This window comes from Choloepus didactylus, chromosome 16 (genome assembly GCF_015220235.1).
Source record: "Choloepus didactylus isolate mChoDid1 chromosome 16, mChoDid1.pri, whole genome shotgun sequence".
In the NCBI taxonomy this organism is placed as follows: domain Eukaryota; kingdom Metazoa; phylum Chordata; class Mammalia; order Pilosa; family Megalonychidae; genus Choloepus; species Choloepus didactylus.
This window is the reverse complement of record NC_051322.1, coordinates 72,767,250-72,790,465: the sequence shown is the minus strand read 5'-3', so window position 1 is coordinate 72,790,465 and position 23,216 is coordinate 72,767,250. Positions and strand designations below refer to the sequence as shown.

General features: G+C 39.7%; 1 protein-coding gene across 3 annotated transcripts in view; it reads left to right on the top strand.

Annotated features, from left to right (window-relative positions):
• Positions 1-23,216, top strand: part of PTPN2 (protein tyrosine phosphatase non-receptor type 2) — a 104,211-nt gene that overhangs the window by 62,805 nt on the left and 18,190 nt on the right. For all 3 annotated transcript variants that reach the window (XM_037805569.1, XM_037805570.1, XM_037805568.1), the window contains exons 6-7: positions 7,301-7,510; positions 9,219-9,371. In XM_037805569.1, coding sequence (XP_037661497.1) covers positions 7,301-7,510; positions 9,219-9,371 — 363 coding nt within the window. The remainder of the gene's footprint in view (positions 1-7,300; positions 7,511-9,218; positions 9,372-23,216) is intronic.

The following is a 23,216-nucleotide window of genomic DNA, read 5'->3' as shown; positions in this document are numbered from 1 at the left end:
TTTCAGCCCCAGCTTTGCTGCGTAGAATGACAGTTTGGGCTGTCCTTGCTCTCTGAGCCTCCGTCTGTGAAGCTGGGGTAGTAGAGGTCACACGACACCACATGGGCAGAGCTCTTGCTTTGTAGAAGCATCCAGGAGGTGGCTTCTGGCACTTCCTGCTGTGGAGAGTAGCAGCCATTCCTGAGAATAATGCCCTGGAAGGTGGTTAACCTAAGTGAGTCACCACGCAGAAATTCATGATGGTTGAATTGGAAGAAATGGTGAAGTAAACATGGCATCTGGATTCAAGAATGTTTACTTGGATTTCTTTTCCTGAAATATGTGAAATTCTTTCTTGGTACTTGGTTGAGATGCATACAGATGATGGATTGTGAACCTGCTGTTGTCGAGCTGGGTTTTCCTCCTCTTCCCATTTACTTTGCCTTCTTTGTGCTGTTATTAGAATAAGCTAGAAAATATGAGTGTGAATCTGAGGTGCTTGTTAGAAACAATAGGAAAATTTCGTTTTTCCAAAAATGATGTCAGGAATGTATCTAGTCCATATAATGAGATATTGTTTTAGTTAATTGTTAATTGAATAAAGTGATAAATGGGTGCGCATTAACCACCCCTGACCTTGCCCTCATCCCCCCAAAAAAAGCTTTATAGAAAAGAGAGGAGATACACATGTAAGTACATTTTAGGTGTATGGAAAGACTTTTTATGGTTGCTCTCTTGAGATAGCTCTCAGTTTTTTCTGCATGCAGCAGGCACAGGTCTGTGCCCCCGGCTTAAGGTCAGGTTCTGGTTTTCCTTTTGTCCAGCTTTCCTGGCTCCCATCCCTAAGCTTGTTGCAATCTCCTGGGCCTTCTTAAGAATTTAGCTCAGGGTTGGGAATTCTAAGGCTTAGACTGACTTCTAAATTTCCATGACTGTATTTGTTTTGCACCAGCCATTTCCTGTACGTATGTTTTAAACTGCATTTAGATACTCCAGTAACTATTTGATACTGGATTGTACAGTGCTCATTCCCAGAAATAGAACTGCATTTCCACAAGCTTCTCACAAGTTCTGTGAATCATCTTCTCTTGGTATTTATCCCAGGTACCTTTTCTGCTTATGGCTTTAAAATTGATTTAGATAGAGAAGGTCGTAGATGTGTTTTCCCTGTTTCTGAAACAGTCCTAATTGAGTGTTGAGAATACCTCAAATAACAATAAGGTAGAATGGCTTTTGTATTTTTGTTTATCTGGTGGCAGAGCCCTTTCCCATATACCTCAGTATTTCCTGTATTTCCCAGCATTTTCCTGAATTGTGGATAGTGTAAATATTCTTATTATCCCAGTATTTTATATTGGGTGGGAATGAAACAACATTAACCAAAAACTAAAACCCATTAAGTTATAGATTTTTTTCCATAGATTACTCAGCTAATAAGTGACAGGCCAGAACCCAAATCCAGGTCTCCTGCCTTCTAATGACATGGGAATAAGTCTTTTGGAAAAGATGCTAATTGTAGTAAAGGAAAATTGGTTTCAAAGCATCTTTCTGAAGGTGAGACCACCATATGAGTTGGCCAACCACTATGGTTTAGCTGCCAGCAGCAGTGTGGAATGATGAAATGATGGCTGGCTTTCTTACTGGCCTGGTGCAGAGTCCACCATAATAAAATAACAACTATCTGTTTAAGTTATACTTTACAGTTTTTAGTAGAATGTTAGAAGAATAAAGCAGCATTTCCGTATAGGAGGTGGGGTTGCATTTGGTTCAGAATGCAGTCTCTGGAACCAGATTGCCTGGGTATAAGTCCTGACTCTGCCGTGTCTGACTTTGTGACCAAGGTCCCATCCCTTCACCCTGTGCTCTGTTTTCTCATCCCCGTTTCATAAAATGAGGACAGCAAGGCACTTACTTCATGGAGTCATTAGGGAAGCCAGCAGGGGTGGGGGTGGGGGTAGGGGTTAATGCCCTCGCAGTGCCATAGTGCAGGCCCACACTCGATAGCTTTTGATATTGTTATGTTTCCTTTGTAGCATGGTTGAATTGGGAAGAACTGCAGGAGCAAGGGGCAATTGAAAAGAACAGATGGAGGGAGAAAGAGATAACAAGGGAGTGAGAGAAGGCAAGAAAGAAGTAGGAGGTGATAGCCATCAGCAAGTCAGATACTTGTGACCAGATGCCTGGGCTGCAGAGAACCAGTTTGCTTCTAAGCCAGAACTGTATCTATTAGCAGGGCTGGGCCAAAGCTGTCTTCTGAGCAGACTCTGCTCTTTAGGAGTTCTCTAGCCAATGGAGCAGTAAAGCTACATTCCAGAAACCCTTTACAGAGTCTTGCTTAGGGCCCAGAGTTTGAACTTTAGCCCCTGGATGAACAGGAATTTATTCCATCCCTGCTTTCCTAGTGGTCCCTGGGCTCAAGCTGTGGAGATACTTTTGAGAGGCTTTTAAAATACCAGGCCATCCTAGCATTTGTCTTTCGGATTTTCCTTTTTTTTCCCCCTTCACTATTTTCCCTAAATACTCTTGGCACACTCTATGCTTATTGAGTTCCAGGAATACTGTTGTGGTGCTGTCTTCTATTTCCCTGTCCCTCGAGAATTACCCAAAATGGGGTGTGTGCCTAGTTATTACAATGCCGAGCTGGGATGTGTCCACAGTTGTTTAAGTAATTTGTCCTCTCCTGGCTCTCCTCTCCTCCCAATCTGCTGAATTCTATTTATCTTTCAAAGTGAGTTTCAGCAGCTAAATATTTAACACCGCCAGAACCATGATCCTGGCAGAAGTTTATGAGGCACTGACCTAAGGCAGGGACGTTGAGGGTACAGATTTGAAATATATTTAAGAGAGCAGGTTGACAAACTTAGTGATGCTGTCGGTGTAGAGGGAATATTAAGCGAAGAGGTTGAAAATGCAAAGAAGCGTACATTTGACTAGAGAATTTTAGGGGCTCCTAAAGGCAATTCGTGATTCTGTTTCAGAAATAGCCACTATTATTAAGCATTAATCATGTCTCAGGCATATGTCAGTCACTTTACATTCATCAGTTCATTTATTTCTCCCAGCAGCCTTGTATGGTGAGGATTATCAAGCCCATTTTATAGATGAGGAAACCAAGGCTTAGTGCAGGCATTCCATTTTAGAAGCATAACCTTGCGACCTTCTAGATACATAAAGTGTAAAAATAATTGGACCTGGGCCAGAGAACTGCATGTATTTTTAAATTACTATTAGAAATAGTATAAATAAATTCTTGTAATATGTAGTTTATAATATTTATAATTATTATTATTAACTTGAACGGGCATGGCTTTAGACAGGGCGTACACTTGGCTTCCCCACATTGCCTTATGTCTGCTCAACGAACAGATGACCTGCCTAGACTTCATATATAATGAGTTCAATATTCTTATTCAAAGACGAAGTTTAGAATTCTCTTTCAAAAATTTAAATGGGATTTTGCCTTGAAAAGAAAGGCAAACCATTGCAATTTTGTGCAGGGTGATGAAGAAAACTCGGCAGGCCTTGTGAGCTGGCTGGAGACTGAGGCCACCACTTTGGGGCTGCAGCCCTGGTGCGTGTGAGTGAGGGCGGCCCGGCAGCTGGGACAGAGGCAGCCGTGGGCCTTGATGGCAGAGGGGAAGGATGCTTCCGAAGCCCTGACATGAGGAGTATGCCAGAAATTGTAAAGTCCAAATATAGAGCTTTTAGGGATAAAAGATGGATTTTGATTTAGCTCTGTATCCTTTGGCAACCCCTTTTTTCTCTTCCATTTTTTTTCCTTCATGAAAAAAAGGGATCCACATTCCTTTTTTACCAGTGTAGTAAACGTTTGGCTCTTATTACTCCATGTGGTCCTCAGTAGCTCTGAGTTATATGATTTTGAGAGCTGTGCTTTAGGAGTTTAGTTTCAATATGGGTAAATTAATCAAAATTAACCTCTTGGAAAGTCCTTTATTCTGGCCCTGTAGGGGAAGAAAATACTGATTTTCAAAAATCTATTAGCGGGGAAGACCATATGATACAAACAGTCATTAGCATTTCTGGGAACTGGCTTTGAGTATCCAAGACGGCATGACCTGAATTTGGGAAAAAAAGACCACTAGTCTTGAGCCAAAATTATACAGGCACAGAAAAGCTGTTCAGCACAGCACAGAGATGGGGCAGGGCACAGCAGGGCAGTTGCCAGAAAAAACCAGGGCTGAAAACACTCACTGGAATTCTAGACCAAAGAGAAAAAGAAAATGTGACTGAGTTAATCATATCCGAGGCTACTCAAAACACCAGCCTTTTTCGCCCATTCCCATATGGGTGTTGAGTTGTTAGCCCTTTACTTAGGCTCTGTAAAAGGAAACTACAGTTTAGCCTTCTTAATTTGGAATTTTTTTAATTCCCTTTTTTAATACAGTCAATTTTCTTCACTTTTTTGCATATAGTAAAATTTACTCTTGGTGGTTGTGCCAGTTTTGAGTGTACTGTGTCCCCCCAAATGCCATTAACTTTAATGCAGTCTTGTGGGGGCAGGCTTATTGGTGTTGATTAAATCAGAATTCTTTGATTGAGTGTTTCCATGAAGGTATGACCCACCCAACTGTGGGTGATGACTTTGATTGGATAATCCCATGGAGGTGTTACCCCACCCATTCAGGATGGGTCTGAATTCAATCACTGGAGCCGTATAAATGAACTGACAGAAGGATCTGAAAGCAGCTGTGAGTGACATTTTGGAGAGCAACTGAGAATCACATTTGGAAGAGGAGCTGCAGCCTAGAGAGGAACATCCTGGGAGAAAGCCATTTTGAAACCAGAGCTTGGAGCAGACACCAGCCACGTGCCTTCCCAGCTAATAGAGGTTTTCCGGACACCACTGGCCATGCTCCAGTGGAGGTACCCAAATGTTAATGCATTATCTTGGATGTTTTATGGCCTTAAGACTGTGTAACCAAATAAACCCCCCTTATAAAAGCCAATCCACTTCTGGTATTTTGCATTCTGGCAGCAATAGCAAACTGGAACAGTGGTGTACAGTTCTGAGTTTGACAGCTATGTTCAGTTGTGTCACTACCCCCAAAAGCAGAATGCAGGGCAGTTCCATCCCTCCCAGATTCCTTGGACCATCTGTTTACAGTCCACCCTTCCCTGCCCCTAGCCCCTGGCCACCACTGATCTGTTTCCTTTCCTATAATTTTGCCTATAATTTTTTATAAATGGAATCATACAATGTGTAGCCTTTTGAGTCTACCTTTGTCACTGTTCGGTTTGCTAAGGCTGCCGGAACGCAATATACCATAAATGGGTTGACTTTTTCAATGGAGATTTATTAAGTTACAAACTACAGTTCTAAGGCTGTGAAAATGTCCAAATTAAGGCATCAAGAGGTAGATACCTTCTCTGAGGAAAGGCCGATGGCATCCAGGGTTTCTCTGTCACGTGGTAAGGCACATGGTGACATCTGCTGGTCCTTCTTCCCCTGGGTTCTGGTTTCAAAATGGCTTTCTCCAAAATGTCTATGGGCTTCTGTCTCTCTTAGCTTCTCTGAGCTCTCTCCTAAATGTTTCTTCCTTTTATCTTCTCATGGAGGTCTCCAGCAAGGGTGTTAAGACCCACCTTGAATGGGCAGGGTCACATCTCCATGGAAACAGCTTAATTGAAGACCCAAGAATAGGTCTGCCCCCACAGGAATGGATTAAGAGAACATGGCCTTGTATGGGTTGCATAACAACTTCAAACCAGCATGGTCACTTTAATTTGGATTTTAATTCAGAATTTAAAAGGAAATATTTTGACATCTAGATATGGAGAATCCATGGATCACAGTATATATAATTATTAAAGCTGGGTGTTAAGAAAAATTCGTTACTAAAAAGATACAGTTAAAAAAAACAGTTTGCTGGTTTCTCAGAAAGTTAAATATGGAATTATTCTATGATGTGGCAATTCTACCTCTAGGTGTATGCCCAAAGAATTGAAAGCAGGGACTTGGACAGACGCTTGCACACCGGTGTTCCTAGCAGCATTAGTCACAGTTGCCAGCAGATGAGCAGAGAAACACAGTGTGGTGTATCCATACAAGGGAGTATTACCCCCTGTAAAAAGGAGTGAAGTGCTGACACATGTACAACTTGGATGACCTTGAAAACTTTATGCTAAGGGAAGGAAGCCAGACAAAAGGACAAGTAAATATTAGATGATTCCACTTATAGGAAATATTTAGAGTAAGCAAATTCATAGGGACAGAAAGTAGATTAGAGGTTACCAGAGACTAGGGGAGGGGATGGAGTAGTAGTGCTTAATGGGTGCAGTTTATGTTTTGGGTGATGAAAAAGTTTTGGTAGTGGATGATGGTGATGATAGCACAACAGAGTAAATGTAATTAATGCTACTGCATTGTACACTTAAAAAAAATTACTGCTTCATTTACATAAAAGAAGCATATAAGGCTGAGAAGTGCTCCTTGAGGCAAAAGGTAAACTGGGAAAACATTTTCATAATGGGCTAGTTAGAAATAAAGATCATCAGGAATATCCAGGAAGTGATAACGAATGCCAGGCAGGCTTTATGAGACAAGAAGCATTTCAAATGTTGGTAAACCAGTTTAGCACATCAGCAAGGGGTGGAAATTATTACCACGGGGAAAGGCAGCAATTAGAAGAGCAACTTGAATTAAAAACATAAAGTTTTTTTTTTCAGCCAATTCTTGAGTTGTTCCTTTGTGCCTGTATAGCTGGATCTCAAAGATAAATGAGATAATGATGAGATTATGTTCTTTAAAAATCCAACAACTTTAGAATCCTTACAGTGGAAAACATTAAAGAATGTAAAATTGCACTGGTAGACATTCTTTTTAAAACAGTGAAAAAGGATCTCCTCATCATGGCCTAAGAGTTAAAGGAAACCTGCGTGCAGGTACGTTGCAGGGTGGTGGGTAAGGACCCAGACTCCACGCCAGGCTGCTGCTTCACCTCCTGGCTCTGCCATTTGTTTCTAGCTGTGTGATCGTGGGCAGATTACTCAGCCTTCCTTTGCCTCGGTTTTCTCATCTGGAAAATGGGTTTTAATAGGATTGTTGTGTCGATTGAGTTAACATATAAAGAGCTTAGAATATGTCTGCAAAATAATAAGCTATTGTCAGTATATTCCTGGTACCCCTAAAGAAGATCATCCCCAGCTCATGTAGTGGTTACCAGCAACCAAATGGAAAATTTACCATACAAAACAATCCGTTAGGATTAAAAGCATTATGCAAAACAAAATATTTCTGAAATAGTTTTTTAAAAGAAAGAAATTGGAACTAACTTTTTCCCCTTAATTTTTCACTTTTTAGAGTGGTGAAAGCAGAACAATATTTCACTTTCATTATACTACCTGGCCAGATTTTGGAGTCCCTGAATCACCAGCTTCGTTTCTCAATTTCTTATTTAAAGTGAGGGAGTCTGGCTCTTTGAACCCTGAGCACGGGCCTGCAGTGGTCCATTGTAGTGCAGGAATTGGGCGGTCTGGCACCTTTTCCTTGGTTGACACGTGTCTGGTTTTGGTAAGTGCTTATGATCCGATTTCTTGCTTATTTTTATTGTTTCCACCAGCAGATGTAAGCTCTTATGTCCATTTTCCAGAACTCTCCTCTTCACAGTTAAGCTTCTGCCTTCTTTTGGATAAACTGAAAAATGTCATTTCCACCTTTCGACTGCATGTTTTTTGTGCAGGATGTGTTTAAGATTGTTTGAAAGGTAATTGTAGTTTTCTGCAAGTTGATTTTTTTTCCGTGATAGCTTTGTATTACAAAAGTAATAGTAACCCCTCCCCTCCTTTTTTTCAAATATAAACTGTTGTATGATATTGAATTTCTTCCTCCTTGATCAAGTATTTCCCCTCTCCTGCCTTAATTTCCTTATTTATAAACTAGAGTAATGCTGCACTTTGTTTATCAGCCTGTTCCCCGCTCCATTGTAGATACAGACTGGACCTTTCTTTCCCTTGGACGGACACTCGCTTCTCCTTACCTGGAGCAGAGAGCTTCTGTTGAATGATGCCCCCACTAACCTGTGTCTTTTCCTCCGTTATCATGGGCTCACACCCAGCCACAATACCTCTGCCTTGATCTCCCCAACTTCTGTTCCCCAATCTCCTTTCTAGCATAATGTCTACATCCCTGAGCTTGTTTTAAGATTGTTAATCACTGGCAGTTCAGTAGACTGATTAACTGAACCTTGACCTCACGGCCTTGTGTTATCTGTCCTTCCCGTATAGTCTCTGTCCTTGAAAAATTACCCATGCTTCATTGCGTTTTCTTGACCATTCTCACGCTTTTTCAACATGACAGCTAGAACACAGTAGATTCTCAGATGAGTTAATTGAATATTATTCCTGGTAAACACACATATTTTAACAGAAGTATTGTTGAAACAGGAATTTTTATCAATCCTCTTGGTCGAATATTTCAGATATTGTATGTCTAATGAAAGGTAGGAATTAGGAACACTTGCATCTTGCCACATCTACTGAATTGCTTTACCACTCTACCTGTATATGTAGTATATTTCAATAAAGATTATTAAAGTGAACTTTGACATGTTTAAAAATTGGTGTTTATTGTATTAATGATGACTATTAAAAGTGGATTGTGTGTCTGTTAGGAACGCATTCAGGCAAATAACAAATACTCTGCCAACCCTAACTTCAACAAAAAAATTTGTTTTGCTTTTGTTTTGGTGGGATGCATGTATTATAATATCAGATATGTAGTCCAGAGGTGGTGCGGTGGCTTGACAGAGTCGTCACAGATGCAGACTCTTCTGACTCCATCCCCACCATCTGTAGGTGGCTGCTCCAGTCCAGACATGAAGAGGGGAAGGGCAGTGGGCAGGGACCCTCACTCCTGCCAAAACTTTTGTTCTTTTACTTAAGAGAAGAGAACCAATCCAAGCTGATTTACCCTTAAACTAGTCAGAAACGGTCAGTAAATCCTTCCTTGGAGCAGTTACTGGCCACAGTGAATGAGATTATCGTGACTGGTTTGGAATCCAGTTGTATTAGCCAAAGGATTAAAAGACCTCTGTTTACCACCTGATCCGGTTCAAGGTTGGGGAGGTGGGAGGGCCGACGGGGTGGCTGTACTCACAGTGGCCACTGCTGCCAGCGAACCTGTCCTTGTCACAGGAGTCTTGGCAGTGATCCTGTGTGACTTATGTTTGATGGACTCTGTAACACCAAAAGGCTTAACATTATTTTCACTTCTCTTGCAGATGGAACAAGGAGATGATATTAATATTAAACAAGTATTACTGAATATGAGAAAATATCGAATGGGACTTATTCAGACACCAGATCAACTCAGATTCTCATATATGGCTATACTAGAAGGAGGAAAGTTTATAAAGGGAGATTCAAATATACAGGTAAGTTATTTTTAGGGGAAAAATACCTATGCTCAGTATAAGCATTTGTCTTCTCTTTCCTTCAAAAAGTCTTATTTATATTAATGTAAATACAACTTGTCATCTTAAAATTATAAAATTTAGGCTCACTTCCTCATATGTACCTCAAACTCAAGTTAAATCCTGCATTTCTCTTAAAAACCCTTGTGGAAGCAAGATTTCATTTTTAACAAACTGGAATTTTCATGTATGGAGGGTTTAAGCATTTGATCATTAAAATAAAGCAGAAAATGTAGGTATTTTTGCCCCATAAAAAACCTGAAATGGAATTACAGAATATTTAGCTTATATATAATAGATATTTCACTTCATAACAAAAAGTAACTTGAGTTCTTATGGCGAATATAATGAAATTCCAGTAAAATGTTCTATTTTCTCGGGTTGGTAGCTTTGTTCTCATGAAGATATTTTCATTCCAGTTTGTACAAGCTAAATTCAGAGGCTTGTGGTCAGAAATCTATATTATGCTCCAATGTAAAATATAAAATAAATAACAACAGATCCCCATTACTTGTCTACTCTAACCACCTTGGGCATAGGTAGTTGATGCCTCCTTGGGAGTTTCTTTCAGTATAGTTCTCGTGTGAGCAGGTTCATTGGTTCTGTTACTTCTGGGATTACTGGCCAATATGGGAAAATTGTGCACAAGCCTTCTTTTATAACTCAAATTTGATCATCCATAATAATGCAGTAGGTATAAATAAATGTTGTATGGATTTCAAAGACAGTGAAATTTTCAGTTCTTAAACGTTGTTAGTAGCCAACATTTTTATTCTCATCATTGGTGCTATTATAGTTTTTCAAGTCAAGCTTCATTAAATTTTATCAATAATATTTTTAAAGCCTTTTTTCAATCTTTAGCATCAAAGAAAAATTTTAATAAAGAGAAGCATTGGGTTACTCAGTTATATTAGTCAGTAAAAATACTTTGTTTAACAAATTGAGCCTGCCGAATGCTAGACCTCACTTCAAAAAGCTTCAGGAAAATTGTGTTTTGCTGAGATTATTTGGTGATAAAAGTAATTTAGGAGAACTGAAAGTTGTCTCACTTTTTTTTTTTAAATTCAATTTTATTGAGATATATACAGTCATCCAAAGTGTAAGGCAGTTATTCACAGCACCATCATATAGTTGAGCATTCATTACCCCAGTCTGTTTTTTGAACAGATTCCTTGTACCAGAAAAAGTCTCCCATGTTTAAAGATTAGGAAAAGTTCTCATTTTTCTCTCTGAGTGCTTGCTAGTCAGCCCGAGCTTCCCCACCCCTCATGTGCTTACTGGCCTTCCCTGACTGATGTTCAGTTGTCCTTACAGAGTGAGTGAGTGTGGAAACATTTGCTATTCTTGAGATGGCATCCCTTTCCCCACTTTTTTTTTTTTTTTGAGTTTTGAGTTTTGTTTCTCTAGTGTTAGAATACTTGCTTGTTTACTTTGAGAATCTTTTTCATTATGGAGGTGGGTTTTAGTAAATGGTGGTGCAGTTTGTGGGTAGGAGGAATTTTTTTCTGTTCAGTTTATCCAGTGTGCTGTCACCGTCAGACTCTGTTTTAGCATTGGTGGTACTCTGTCCTGTTCCAGTAGGACGCTAGAAGGGTCTCTTTATCTTTCAGGGGCTCTGGATCACAAAAATGTTTAATTTCTCGCAGATATTCTTTGCAAGGCTCTAGTGATTTATTTGGTGCTGTGATTTTTTTATTATAAAAGTAATTAGAGTGTACATTGGCTATAAAAATCTCAAACTACGTGGATGTACGTAGCACACAAAGTAAAAGTCCTCTTTAGCTCACCCCAGATTTGCAACTGCTTTGGCATGTGTGTATCTTGGAGCGTGTGTTTATATACTCGGATTTGTTTGTTTTACATAAATGCGGTATTTTTTCTCCATTCGCTATGCTAGGTTGCACATTCTTTGGAAAGTCTTTCCTCTTTTTCTCTTCCTAGAACTACACTGTCCAGTACTATAGTTACTAATCACACATGATTTTGAGCACTTGAAATGTGGTTTGTCTGAATAGGGATGTGCTGTAAATGTGAATACACACCAGATTTGAAGATGTAATACCAAAAAAAATGTGTAAAATGTCTGAGTAGTTTTTAACATATTGATAAGTTCAAGTCATATTTTTGATACATTGTTAAATATATTATTAAAATTAATTTCACCTTTTTTTGGCTACTGGAAAATTGTAAATTATATATGTGTTTCACATATTTCACTGGTCAGAACCTTAGCCTAGAATAGAAATCTAAGAGAAGCAAAGTACCTAAAATCTTAAATCATAAAATACCAAACATCCACATCATCTTCTTTGCCACCTGTTTTTTGAAAAGCTAATAGTTGTAAGAAGAAGGAAGGAAGCTTCTTTCCAGTGTGGGCTTGATGGCAGTGTGGGGGAAACTTCCAGAACCACTGTATCTCCAGAGCACTGTCTTCCACTCCGCAGCACCTTGCCATATAAGTCTTCCTCTTTGGTCTGTTTTCCTAAAGGTGATATCTGCATTCACCCTCAATGTTATTTTAGATTTATAGGATGTATATGGTATCTTCATTATTGTTTATAGTTTGTTGTTGTGTTTTTGTGTGTTTGTGGGGTTTTTTTTGGTATGTTTTTAGCAGTTTTATTCAGTCACCATTCAATCCATCCAGAGTGTACAGTCAGTAGCTCTCAGTATAATCGGTGCTATCATCACCACGGTCCATTTTAGAACATTCTCATTGCTCCAAAAAGAAAAACCCCGTACCCTATCTACCCCCCTGTTATTGACACTTAACCTTGATGTGGTATCTTTGCTACAACTGAGGAAAGAACATTGTAGTATTACTGTTCCTGTAGTTCATAGCTTACATTACTTGTATTTTTCCTCATCTACCCCCCTATTATTAACACCTTGTAATAGTGATGTACGTTTGTTCTAGTTCATGTAAGAACTTTTTTTTATTTGTACAGTTAACCACCTTCATCATCCACAGCAGGGTTCACTGTTTTAAAGTCTCGTGTTTCATCCTCTAGCTTTACTTCTAATGTCATACATGACCCTAAACTTGTCCTTTCAACCACAGTCACACATGATTCAGAGCTATTAATTGTGCTCACAATAATATGCTACCATCACCCCCATCCATTTCCAAACCTGTACAAATCAACCTTATTAAAAATTCTGCACAAATTAAGCATCAGCTCCCCACTCTCTACCTTCATTCTGTCTCTTAGTAACCTGTAATCCAAGAGTTTGCTCATTATAATTATATCATATTAGTGAGAGCATACAATATTTGCCCCTTTGTGTCTGGCTTATTTCAATCAACATAACATCCTTAAGGTGCATCCATGTTGTCCCATGCATCAGGACTTCATTCCTTTTTACAGCTGAATATTCCATCATATGTATATACCACATTTTATTTCTCCATTCATCAGTTGATGAATACATGGGTTGTTTACATCTTTTGGCAATTGTGATAATGCCGCTATGAATATTGGTCTGCAAATATAAGTTTGAGTCCCTGCTTTGAATTTGTTTGGATATATACCTAGTAGCAGGATTGCCAGGTCATATGACAGTTCTATAATTAGCTTTCTGGATAACCATCAAACTGTCTTCCACAGTGGTGGCACCACTTGACATTCCCACCAGCAGTGAATAAGTGTCCCGTTTTTCCACATCCTCTCCAGCACTTGTAGCTTTCTGTTTGTCTAATGGTGGCCATTCTAGTAGGTGTGAAATGATATCTCATTGTGGGTTTCATTTGCATTTCCCTAATAGCTAGTGATGTTGAGCATCTTTTCATGTGCTTTTTAGCCATTTGTATTTCCTCTTTGGAAAAGTATCTAATCATGTCTTTGCCCATTTTTCATTGGGTTGTTTGTCTTTTTATTTTTGAGTTGTAGGAGTTCTTAATATATTCTTGGTATTAAACCCTTATCAGATATGTGGTTTCCAAATATTTTCTCCCGTTGAGTCGGCTGCCTTTTCACATTCTTGACAGAGTTCTCTGAAGCACAAAAGTATTTAATTTTGAGGAGGTCCCATTTATCTATTTCATTGCTTATGCTTTGGATATAAAATCTAAGAAACCACCTCCTACCACAAGATCTTGAAGATGCTTCCCTACATTTTCTTCTAGGAGTTTTCATTTTTGCATATAGTTTTATATTAGATTTTCTGTGAACAGTAATGCGATATGTGGTTAGAAAGCAGTTATAAAGTGATTTTAGGACCATAGAGACAAAGGTGAGCTCTTATTATACATCCAAAGTGACATGTATCTATGATCAGTAAATATATGTACATGATGATAATCACAGAGCGTGTATCCATTTCCAGAAAACCTCCAGTGACCTTAATGTTCCCAGGTAAATGCAGATGATTTCTAGCTGTCTCTCTAGTCATGGAGTCATTCACCTGATCCCTTTCTTGGCACACAGTTATCTTGCTTGGTGGTTGAGAAGTGATGTTGTGAGATCCTTAACTGGTAATTTGATTCTACTAATAAAGTATTAAATGTAAATGATGTACTTTTTAAAAATCATGGTGGTTCCAGGTCAGTTCCCTCAGTTTTATTGCTCTTTGACCTGTTTTCCTCTGTGGCGGAGAAAGGAGGGTAATAGGCAGTGTGGAGGGAATTGCTAGAAGCAGAGCACCCTGAATGCAGGACGGGCAGAAAGATTACAGATCCGCCACCTAGGCCCTACGGAGAATGCAAGGATGAGTGGGTTTTGCCGCTTGGAGACATGGCAAAATGATGTCGTTTTTTAAAAAACTCTCTAGTGTTCTCTCTCTGTATCTTCCCCCTCCCCCACTTAATATTTTCCCCTTAGTTCTTTTCTTGTTGACAGATTCTGAATTTGTCACATATTGTGGGGGTAGTGTCCAGTCAGACTTGATTTTGGGTTTCGTGTCTTTTATTGACATTGTTGAGTTTTGTCCAAGTGTAAAGCCAAGTTGCTATAATGATGAAGAATAAAAACTTCCAAAATTGACCATAAACTCTAGAGACAATTTACCATTTTCACTGGATACTTTCTTAAGCTCTCCAGTGTCTGAACTTGAGTTGTTCGGAGGATGCAGGTGATTACCAGGGGTTATGGCGTGGTCAGCCCAGACCTTCTGGGTTACAGTTCTGGCCCGAAGATTTATTAGCTGCAAAGCTGGGACAAGTCACTTAAACTCTGTGACCCCGTTCTCCCACAAGTGGGTCTAGTAATAGCAACAACAGCACCGTCTCCTGAGGCATCTCAGGGCTGAGAGCTAGCACATCTGGAGCCGCAGAGCGCAGCCTGCCGGGAAGTGCTTAGTCTGTGCCTTGCTTACACCAGGCCACCACCAGGGTCTTCTTCACCATCAAACTTGCTATTTAGACTGAATAACAAAAATGTAAACAGAAGAAAGAAAATTGATGCAGCCATCTTTTTTTTTTTTTTTTTTTTTTTTTTTAATCATCATTTTATTGAGATATATTCACATACCACGCAGTCATACAAAACAAATTGTACTTTCGATTGTTTACAGTACCATCACATAGTTGTACATTCATCACCCAAATCAATCCCTGACACCTTCATTAGCACACACACAAAAATAACAAGAATAATAATTAGAGTGAAAAAGAGCAATTGAAGTAAAAAAGAACACTGGGTACCTTTGTCTGTTTGTTTCCTTCCCCTACTTTTCTACACATCCATCCATAAACTAGACAAAGTGGTGTTTGGTCCTTATGGCTTTCCCAATCCCATTGTCACCCCTCATAAGCTACATTTTTATACAACTGTCTTCGAGATTCATGGGTTCTGGGTTGTAGTTTGATAGTTTCAGGTATCCACCACCAGCTACCCCAATTCTTTAGAACCTAAAAAGGGTTGTCTAAAGTGTGCATAAGAGTGCCCACCAGAGTGACCTCTCGGCTCCTTTTGGAATCTCTCTGCCACTGAAGCTTATTTCATTTCCTTTCACATCCCCCTTTTGGTCAAGAAGATGTTCTCCGTCCCACGGTGCCAGGTCTACATTCCTCCCTGGGAGTCATATTCCACGTTGCCAGGGAGATTCACTTCCCTGGGTGTCTGATCCCACGTAGGGGGGAGGGCAGTGATTTCACCTTTCAAGTTGGCTTAGCCAGAGAGAGAGGGCCACATCTGAGCAACAAAGAGGCATTCAGGAGGAGACTCTTAGGCACAAATACAGGGAGGCCTAGCCTCTCCTTTGCAGCAACCGTCTTCCCAAGGGTAAAACTTATGGTAGAGGGCTCAACCCATCAAACCACCAGTCCCCTATGTCTGTGGTCATGTTAGCAACCATGGAGGTGGGGTAGGCGAATACCCCTGCATTCTCCACAGGCTCCTCAAGGGGGCACTACATCTTTTTTTTTTTTTTTTTTTTTTCCCTTTTTTGTATTTTTTCTTTTTTTTTTTTTTTTTTTTTTTTAACTTCCCTTCTTTTTTCAAATCACCTGTATGAAAAAAAAAGTTAAAAAGAAAACAAACATACAATAAAAGAGCATTTCAAAGAGACCATAGCAAGGGAGTAAGAAAAAGACAACTAACCTAAGATAACTGCTTAACTTCCAACATGTTCCTACTTTACCCCAAGAAAGTTACATAATATAGCAGCATTTCAGTGAACTTGTTCCTACTACAACCATCAGAAATTAACAGACCATAGTCATTTCTGGGCATCCCCAGAACGTTAAATAGCTTATCTGTTCTTCCTGGATTATTGTTCCCCCTTCCTTAATTGCTCTCTACTGCTAGTTCCCCTACATTCTACATTATAAACCATTTGTTTTACATTTTTCAAAGTTCACATTAGTGGTAGCATATAATATTTCTCTTTTTGTGCCTGGCTTATTTCGCTCAGCATTATGTCTTCAAGGTTCATCCATGTTGTCATATGTTTCACCAGATCGTTCCTTCTTACTGCCGCGTAGTATTCCATCGTGTGTATATACCACATTTTATTTATCCACTCATCTGTTGAAGGACATTTGGGTTGTTTCCATCTCTTGGCAATTGTGAATAATGCTGCTATGAACATTGGCGTGCAGATATCTGTTCGTGTCACTGCTTTCCGATCTTCCGGGTATATACCGAGGAGTGCAATCGCTGGATCGAATGGTAGCTCTATATCTAGTTTTCTAAGGAACTGCCAGACTGACTTCCAGAGTGGCTGAACCATTATACAGTCCCACCAACAATGAATAAGAGTTCCAATTTCTCCACATCCCCTCCAGCATTTGTAGTTTCCTGTTTGTTTAATGGCAGCCATTCTAACCGGTGTTAGATGGTATCTCATTGTGGTCTTAATTTGCATCTCTCTAATAGCTAGTGAAGCTGAACATTTTTTCATGTGTTTCTTGGTCATTTGTATTTCCTCTTCAGAGAACTGTCTTTTCATATCTTTTGCCCATTTTATAATTGGGCTGTCTGTACTATTGTCATTGAGTTGTAGGATTTCTTTGTATATGCAAGATATCAGTCTTTTGTCAGATACATGGTTTCCAAAAATTTTTTCCCATTGAGTTGGCTGCCTCTTTACCTTTTTGAGAAATTCCTTTGAGGTGCAGAAACTTCTAAGCTTGAGGAGTTCCCATTTATCTATTTTCTCTTTTGTTGCTTGTGCTTTGGGTGTAAAGTCTAGGAAGTGGCCTCCTAATACAAGGTCTTGAAGATGTTTTCCTACATTATCTTCTAGGAGTTTTATGGTACTTTCTTTTATATTGAGATCTTTGGTCCATTTTGAGTTAATTTTTGTGTAGGGGGTGAGGTAGGGGTCCTCTTTCATTCTTTTGGATATGGATATCCAACTCTCCCAGCCCCATTTGTTGAAAAGACCATTATGGCTCAGTTCGGTGACTTTGGGGGCCTTATCAAAGATCAGTCGGCCATAGATCTGAGGGTCTATCTCTGAATTCTCAATTCGATTCCATTGATCTATATGTCTATCTTTGTGCCAGTACCATGCTGTCTTGGCAACTGTGGCTTTATAATAAGCTTCAAAGTCAGGGAGTGTAAGTCCTCCCACTTCGTTTTTCTTTTTTAGAGTGTCTTTAGCAATTCGAGGCATCTTCCCTTTCCAAATAAATTTGATAACTAGCTTTTCCAAGTCTGCAAAGTAGGTTGTTGGAATTTTGATTGGGATTGCATTGAATCTGTAGATGAGTTTGGGTAGAATTGACATCTTAATGACATTTAGCCTTCCTATCCATGAACATGGAATATTTTTCCATCTTTTAAGGTCCCCTTCTATTTCTTTTAGTAGAGTTATGTAGTTTTCTTTGTATAGGTCTTTTACATCTTTGGTTAAGTTGATTCCTAGGTACTTGATTTTTTTAGTTGCTATTGAAAATGGTATCTTTTTCTTGAGTGTCTCTTCAGTTTGTTCATTTCTAGCATATAGAAACATTACTGACTTATGTGCATTAATCTTGTATCCCGCTACTTTGCTAAATTTGTTTATTAGCTCTAGTAGGTGTATCGTTGATTTCTCAGGGTTTTCTAGATATAAGATCATATCATCTGCAAACAATGACAGTTTTACTTCTTCTTTTCCAATTTGGATGCCTTTTATTTCTTTGTCTTGCCGGATTGCCCTGGCTAGCACTTCCAGCACAATGTTGAATAACAGTGGTGACAGCGGGCATCCTTGTCTTGTTCCTGATCTTAGAGGGAAGGCTTTCAGTCTCTCACCATTGAGTACTATGCTGGCTGTGGGTTTTTCATATATGCTCTTTATCATGTTGAGGAAGTTTCCTTCAATTCCTACCTTTTGAAGTGTTTTTATCAAAAAGGGATGTTGGATTTTGTCAAATGCTTTTTCAGCATCTATTGAGATGATCAATTGATTTTTCCCTTTCGAGTTTTTAATGTGTTGTAATACATTGATTGTTTTTCTGATGTTGAACCATCCTTGCATGCCTGGAATGAACCCCACTTGGTCATGGTGTATGATTTTTTTAATGTGTCTTTGGATTCGATTTGCAAGTATTTTGTTGAGGATTTTTGCATCTATATTCATTAGGGAGATTGGCCGGTAGTTTTCCTTTTTTGTAGCATCTTTGCCTGGTTTTGGTATTAGATTGATGTTAGCTTCATAAAATGAGTTAGGTAGTGTTCCATTTTTTTCAATGTTTTGAAAGAGTTTGAGGAAGATTGGTGTCAGTTCTTTCTGGAAAGTTTGGTAGAATTCCCCTGTGAAGCCATCTGGCCCTGGGCATTTATTTGTGGGAAGATTTTTGATGACTGATTGGATCTCTTTGCTTGTGATGGGTTGGTTGAGGTCTTCTATTTCTTCTCTGGTCAGTCTAGGTTGTTCATATGTTTCCAGGAAATTGTCCATTTCTTCTACATTATCCAGTTTGTTGCCATACAGTTGTTCATAATATCCTCTTATAATTTTTTTAATTTCTTCAGGATCTGCAGTTATGTCACCTTTTTCATTCATTATTTTGTTTATATGGGTCTTCTCTCTTTTTGATTTTGTCAGTCTAGCTAGGGGCTTGTCAATCTTGTTGATCTTCTCAAAGAACCAACTTTTGGTGATATTTATCCTTTCTATTGTTTTTTTGTTCTCTATGTCATTTATTTCTGCTTTAATCCTTGTTATTTCTTTTCTTCTACTTGGTTTGGGATTGGTTTGCTGTTCATTTTCTAGCTTCTTCAGTTGATCCATTAGTTCTTTGATTTTGGCTCTTTCTTCCTTTTTAATATATGCGTTTAGTGCTATAAATTTCCCCCTTAGCACTGCTTTTGCTGCATCCCATAGGTTTTGGTATGTTGTGTTCTCATTTTCATTCGTCTCTATATATTTAGCAATTTCTCTTGCTATTTCTTCTTTAACCCACTGATTGTTTAGGAGTGTGTTGTTTAACCTCCAGGTATTTGTGAATTTTCTAAGTCTCTGATGGTTATTGACTTCTAATTGTATTCCATTGTGGTCAGAGAATGTGCTTTGAATAATTTCAATCTTTTTAAATTTATTGAGGCTTGTTTTATGTCCCAGCATATGATCTATTCTGGAGAAAGTTCCGTGAGCACTAGAAAAGTATGTGTATCCTGGTGATTTGGGATGTAATGTCCTGTAGATGTCTGTTAAATCTAATTCATTTATCAGATTGTTTAGGTTTTCAGTTTCCTTATTGGTCTTCTGTCTGGTTGATCTATCTATAGGAGAGAGTGATGTGTTGAAGTCTCCCACAATTATTGTGGAAACATCAATTGCTTCCTTTAGTTTTGCCAATGTTTCTCTCATGTATTTTGTGGCACCTTGATTGGGTGCATAGACATTTACGATTGTTATTTCTTCTTGCTGAATTGCCCCTTTTATTAGTATATAGTGGCCTTCTTTGTCTCTCAAAACATCCCTGCATTTGAAGTCTATTTTATCTGAGATTAATATTGCTACACCTGCTTTCTTTTGGCTGTAGCTTGCATGAAATATTTTTTTCCATCCTTTCACTTTCAATTTCTTTGTGTCCCTGTGTCTAAGATGAGTCTCTTGTATGCAACATATTGATGGTTCATTTTTTTTGATCCATTCTGCGAATCTATATCTTTTAATTGGGGAGTTTAATCCATTTACATTCAACGTTAAAACCGTGAAGGCATTTCTTGAATCGGCCATCTTATCCTTTGGATTATGTTTGCCATATTTTTCCCTCTCTCTATTAATATCCTTTATTGTACCCATACCGAATCTCTTTAGTACTGAACCTTTCTCCAAGTCTCTCTGTCCTGTCTTTGTTTCTCTGTCTGTAGGGCTCCCTTTAGTATCTCCAGTAGGGCAGGTCTCTTGTTAGCAAATTCTCTCAGCATTTCTTTGTCTGTGAAAAATTTAAGCTCTCCCTCAAATTTGAAGGAGAGCTTTGCTGGATAAAGTATTCTTGGCTGGAAATTCCTCTCTCTCAGAATTTTAAATATATCGTGCCACTGCCTTCTCGCCTCCATGGTGGCTGCTGAGTAGTCACTACTTAGTCTTATGCTGTTTCCTTTGTATGTGGTGAATTGCTTTTCTCTTGCTGCTTTCAGAACTTGCTCCTTCTCTTCTATGTTTGACAGTGTGATCAGTATATGTCTCGGAGTGGGTTTTTTTGGATTTATTCTATTTGGAGTTCGCTGAGCATTTATGATTTGTGTATTTATGTTGTTTAGAAGATTTGGGAAGTTTTCCCCAACAATTTCTTTGAATACTCTTCCTAGACCTTTAGCCTTTTCTTCCCCTTCTGGGACACCAATGAGTCTTATATTCGGACGTTTCATATTATCTATCATATCCCTGAGGTCCATTTCGAGTTTTTCAATTTTTTTCCCCATTCTTTCTTTTATGCTTTCATTTTCCATTCTGTCATCTTCCAGGTCACTGATTCGTTGTTCAACTTCCTCTAGTCTTGTACTATGAGTGTCCAAAATCTTTTTAATTTGGTCAACAGTTTCTTTAATTTCCATAAGATCATCCATTTTTTTATTTAGTCTTGCAATGTCTTCTTTATGCTCTTCTAGGGTCTTCTTGATTTCCTTCATATCCCGTACTAGGGTCTCATTGTTCATCTTTAGTTCTTTGAGTAGCTGCTCTAGGTGTGTCTCTTCTGGTCTTTTGATTTGGGTGCTTGGGCTTGGGTTATCCATATCGTCTGGTTTTTTCATATGGTTTATAATTTTCTGTTGTTTTTGGCCTCGTGGCATTTGCTGTCCTTGATAGGGTTCTTTTAGGGTTTGTAGACCAGTTGAAGTCCTTATCTCTAATTTATCAGATCTACAGCTTCATGGAGTACACTTTCTCTAACTAACCAGCAGGTGGCGTCCACGAGCCACCTGTTCTCCACAAGCCAGATCTCCCCTGCTTAGCCTTTTTGGTGAGTGGGGGAGTGAGTCTTGTGGGGCCCAATTGGTGTCCCAAGCTTGCGTGTGTAGTTGGTGTTGCCTGCCCTGTATGTGGGGCGTGTTTCTGGGCAGTCGGGGAGGGGGGGTGGCCCTAACAATCAAATCTCCCTGATGATCCTAGAGTTTTAAAGCTACTGCAATAGTCTAATCCTTCAGTTCAGTCCTGCCACAGTTTGTCTCTGCCCCTGACCCACAAGTCTTTGGTATTGGCGTATGGCTCCTGAGACTTGCAAGTGGGCCCCTCTTCCAGGCTGTGCACCCCGGGTCCTCTGTTGAGGGATGACTGTGCTATGTCACAGGTGAGTGCCGTCCCCCCAGGGCAGTTCTGGGCTGCTGGGCTGTGTTGGGAGGCTCCCAGTCTGCTCAAATGATGGCTGAATGGGGCTCTGTTAATTCACACTGCTCCCCCTTCCCAGCTCTGGGACATTCAGCTGAGGTTGCAGGGAAGGCTAATGTCCACGCCCAGTTTTGTGGTGTGTGCCTGTTATTTGAAGCACTTCCGTCACACTGGGTTGTCTGGGGCAGCTCTGGGCTATGGGGCTGGCGATGGGCAGGAGTGTTTCCTGTCCACCAGGATGGTGGCTGTGAGCGGACACCCCCCTTTTCTTGGGAAGTTGTGTTGTTTAGTGAATTTTCTCAGCCACTGGATTATTGCCTTTTGTCTCAGAGCTCTCTTAGTTCTGCTCTTGACTTGACGTGCCCAAATTTCAATTCTTTGAAGCTTTCTGTATTGAGCTTCTTAGAGTAATTGTTTTAGAAAAAGCAAAAAGGATTTAAAAAAAAAAAAAAAAAAAAAAACGGCCCTCCTCAGAGATCTAATGGGTTATTGAAATGCTAATAGACAAAGCAACCAGGGCCATTAAGGAAAGGTGCCCTGGGCAGAGAGATCAGCCTTGCTTCGGGATTTGCATATGCGCCTCAAGGCCTGATCTCCGCCCTTCCCCTTTCTGTGTTCACCAGAACTCCAAAAATCCTCTGCTTTTACTTTGGAGCTTCTCGTGTTGTTTTCCTTCTATGCCCGTCTCCTCTCTGCTGGGCTGGCTGCTCTCAGAGTCTCTGGTGTCTGGCCTCAGTCTATCTATGGTTGGAGTTTGAATCAGTAGAATGAGTTTCCGATGAGAGCAGCCACTGCAATTCTCCCTTCTCCTTCCTGGAGCTGACAGCCCCTCCTCCCCCGGGACTGAGCCTGGCAGGGAGGGGCGCGGGTCCCCTGGCCGCAAAAACTTACAGATTTCGCTGATCTCAGCAGTTCCACGTTTTCATGAGTGTTGTATGAAGTATGCCCAAAGACAGATTGCTCTGTGGTGTCCAGTCCACGCAGTTCCTGGCTTTTTACCTACTTTCCTGGAGGAGTAACTAAAACATACAGCTCACCAGTCTGCCATCTTGCCCCGCCTCTCCGATGCAGCCATCTTAAGTGAAAATATCTCACTTCTTGTATTCCATTGTAGTTGTTTCCTAACTATTGGCAAAATATTCTTCCTGGACATGGCTAGAGCCATTTTAAGGCCCTTGCTTCGGACCATCATCCAGTTCTTTCCGCGGCTCCTCAGTTAAGCTCAGAGAAGTCTGCCTCCTTTCCAGCCTTCTCTCTTGGGGGCTGTATCTTCCAGCCAAATTGTACCATCCCCCAGATCTAACAAATTATAGACTTTCACGTGCTGTACGTCTTTCATAAATCAGCTATTAAAACCAAACAGATGCATTAATTGTACAACTTAATAAAGTAGCCATATCTGGGAAAAATGGAACGTGGTAAAATGCCTTTTTCTTTTTAATTCCTCTTCCATGATACTGAGACACATGAGAAACTAGTTAATCCACTGAATGAATGGTTTTTCCAGAGTTTTTGGTTTTTTTTTTTTTTCGTTTTTAATCTAAATACACATGCATTGCTTTTAGCAGTGCTATTTTGCACAAAAGTAACTCCAGGGAT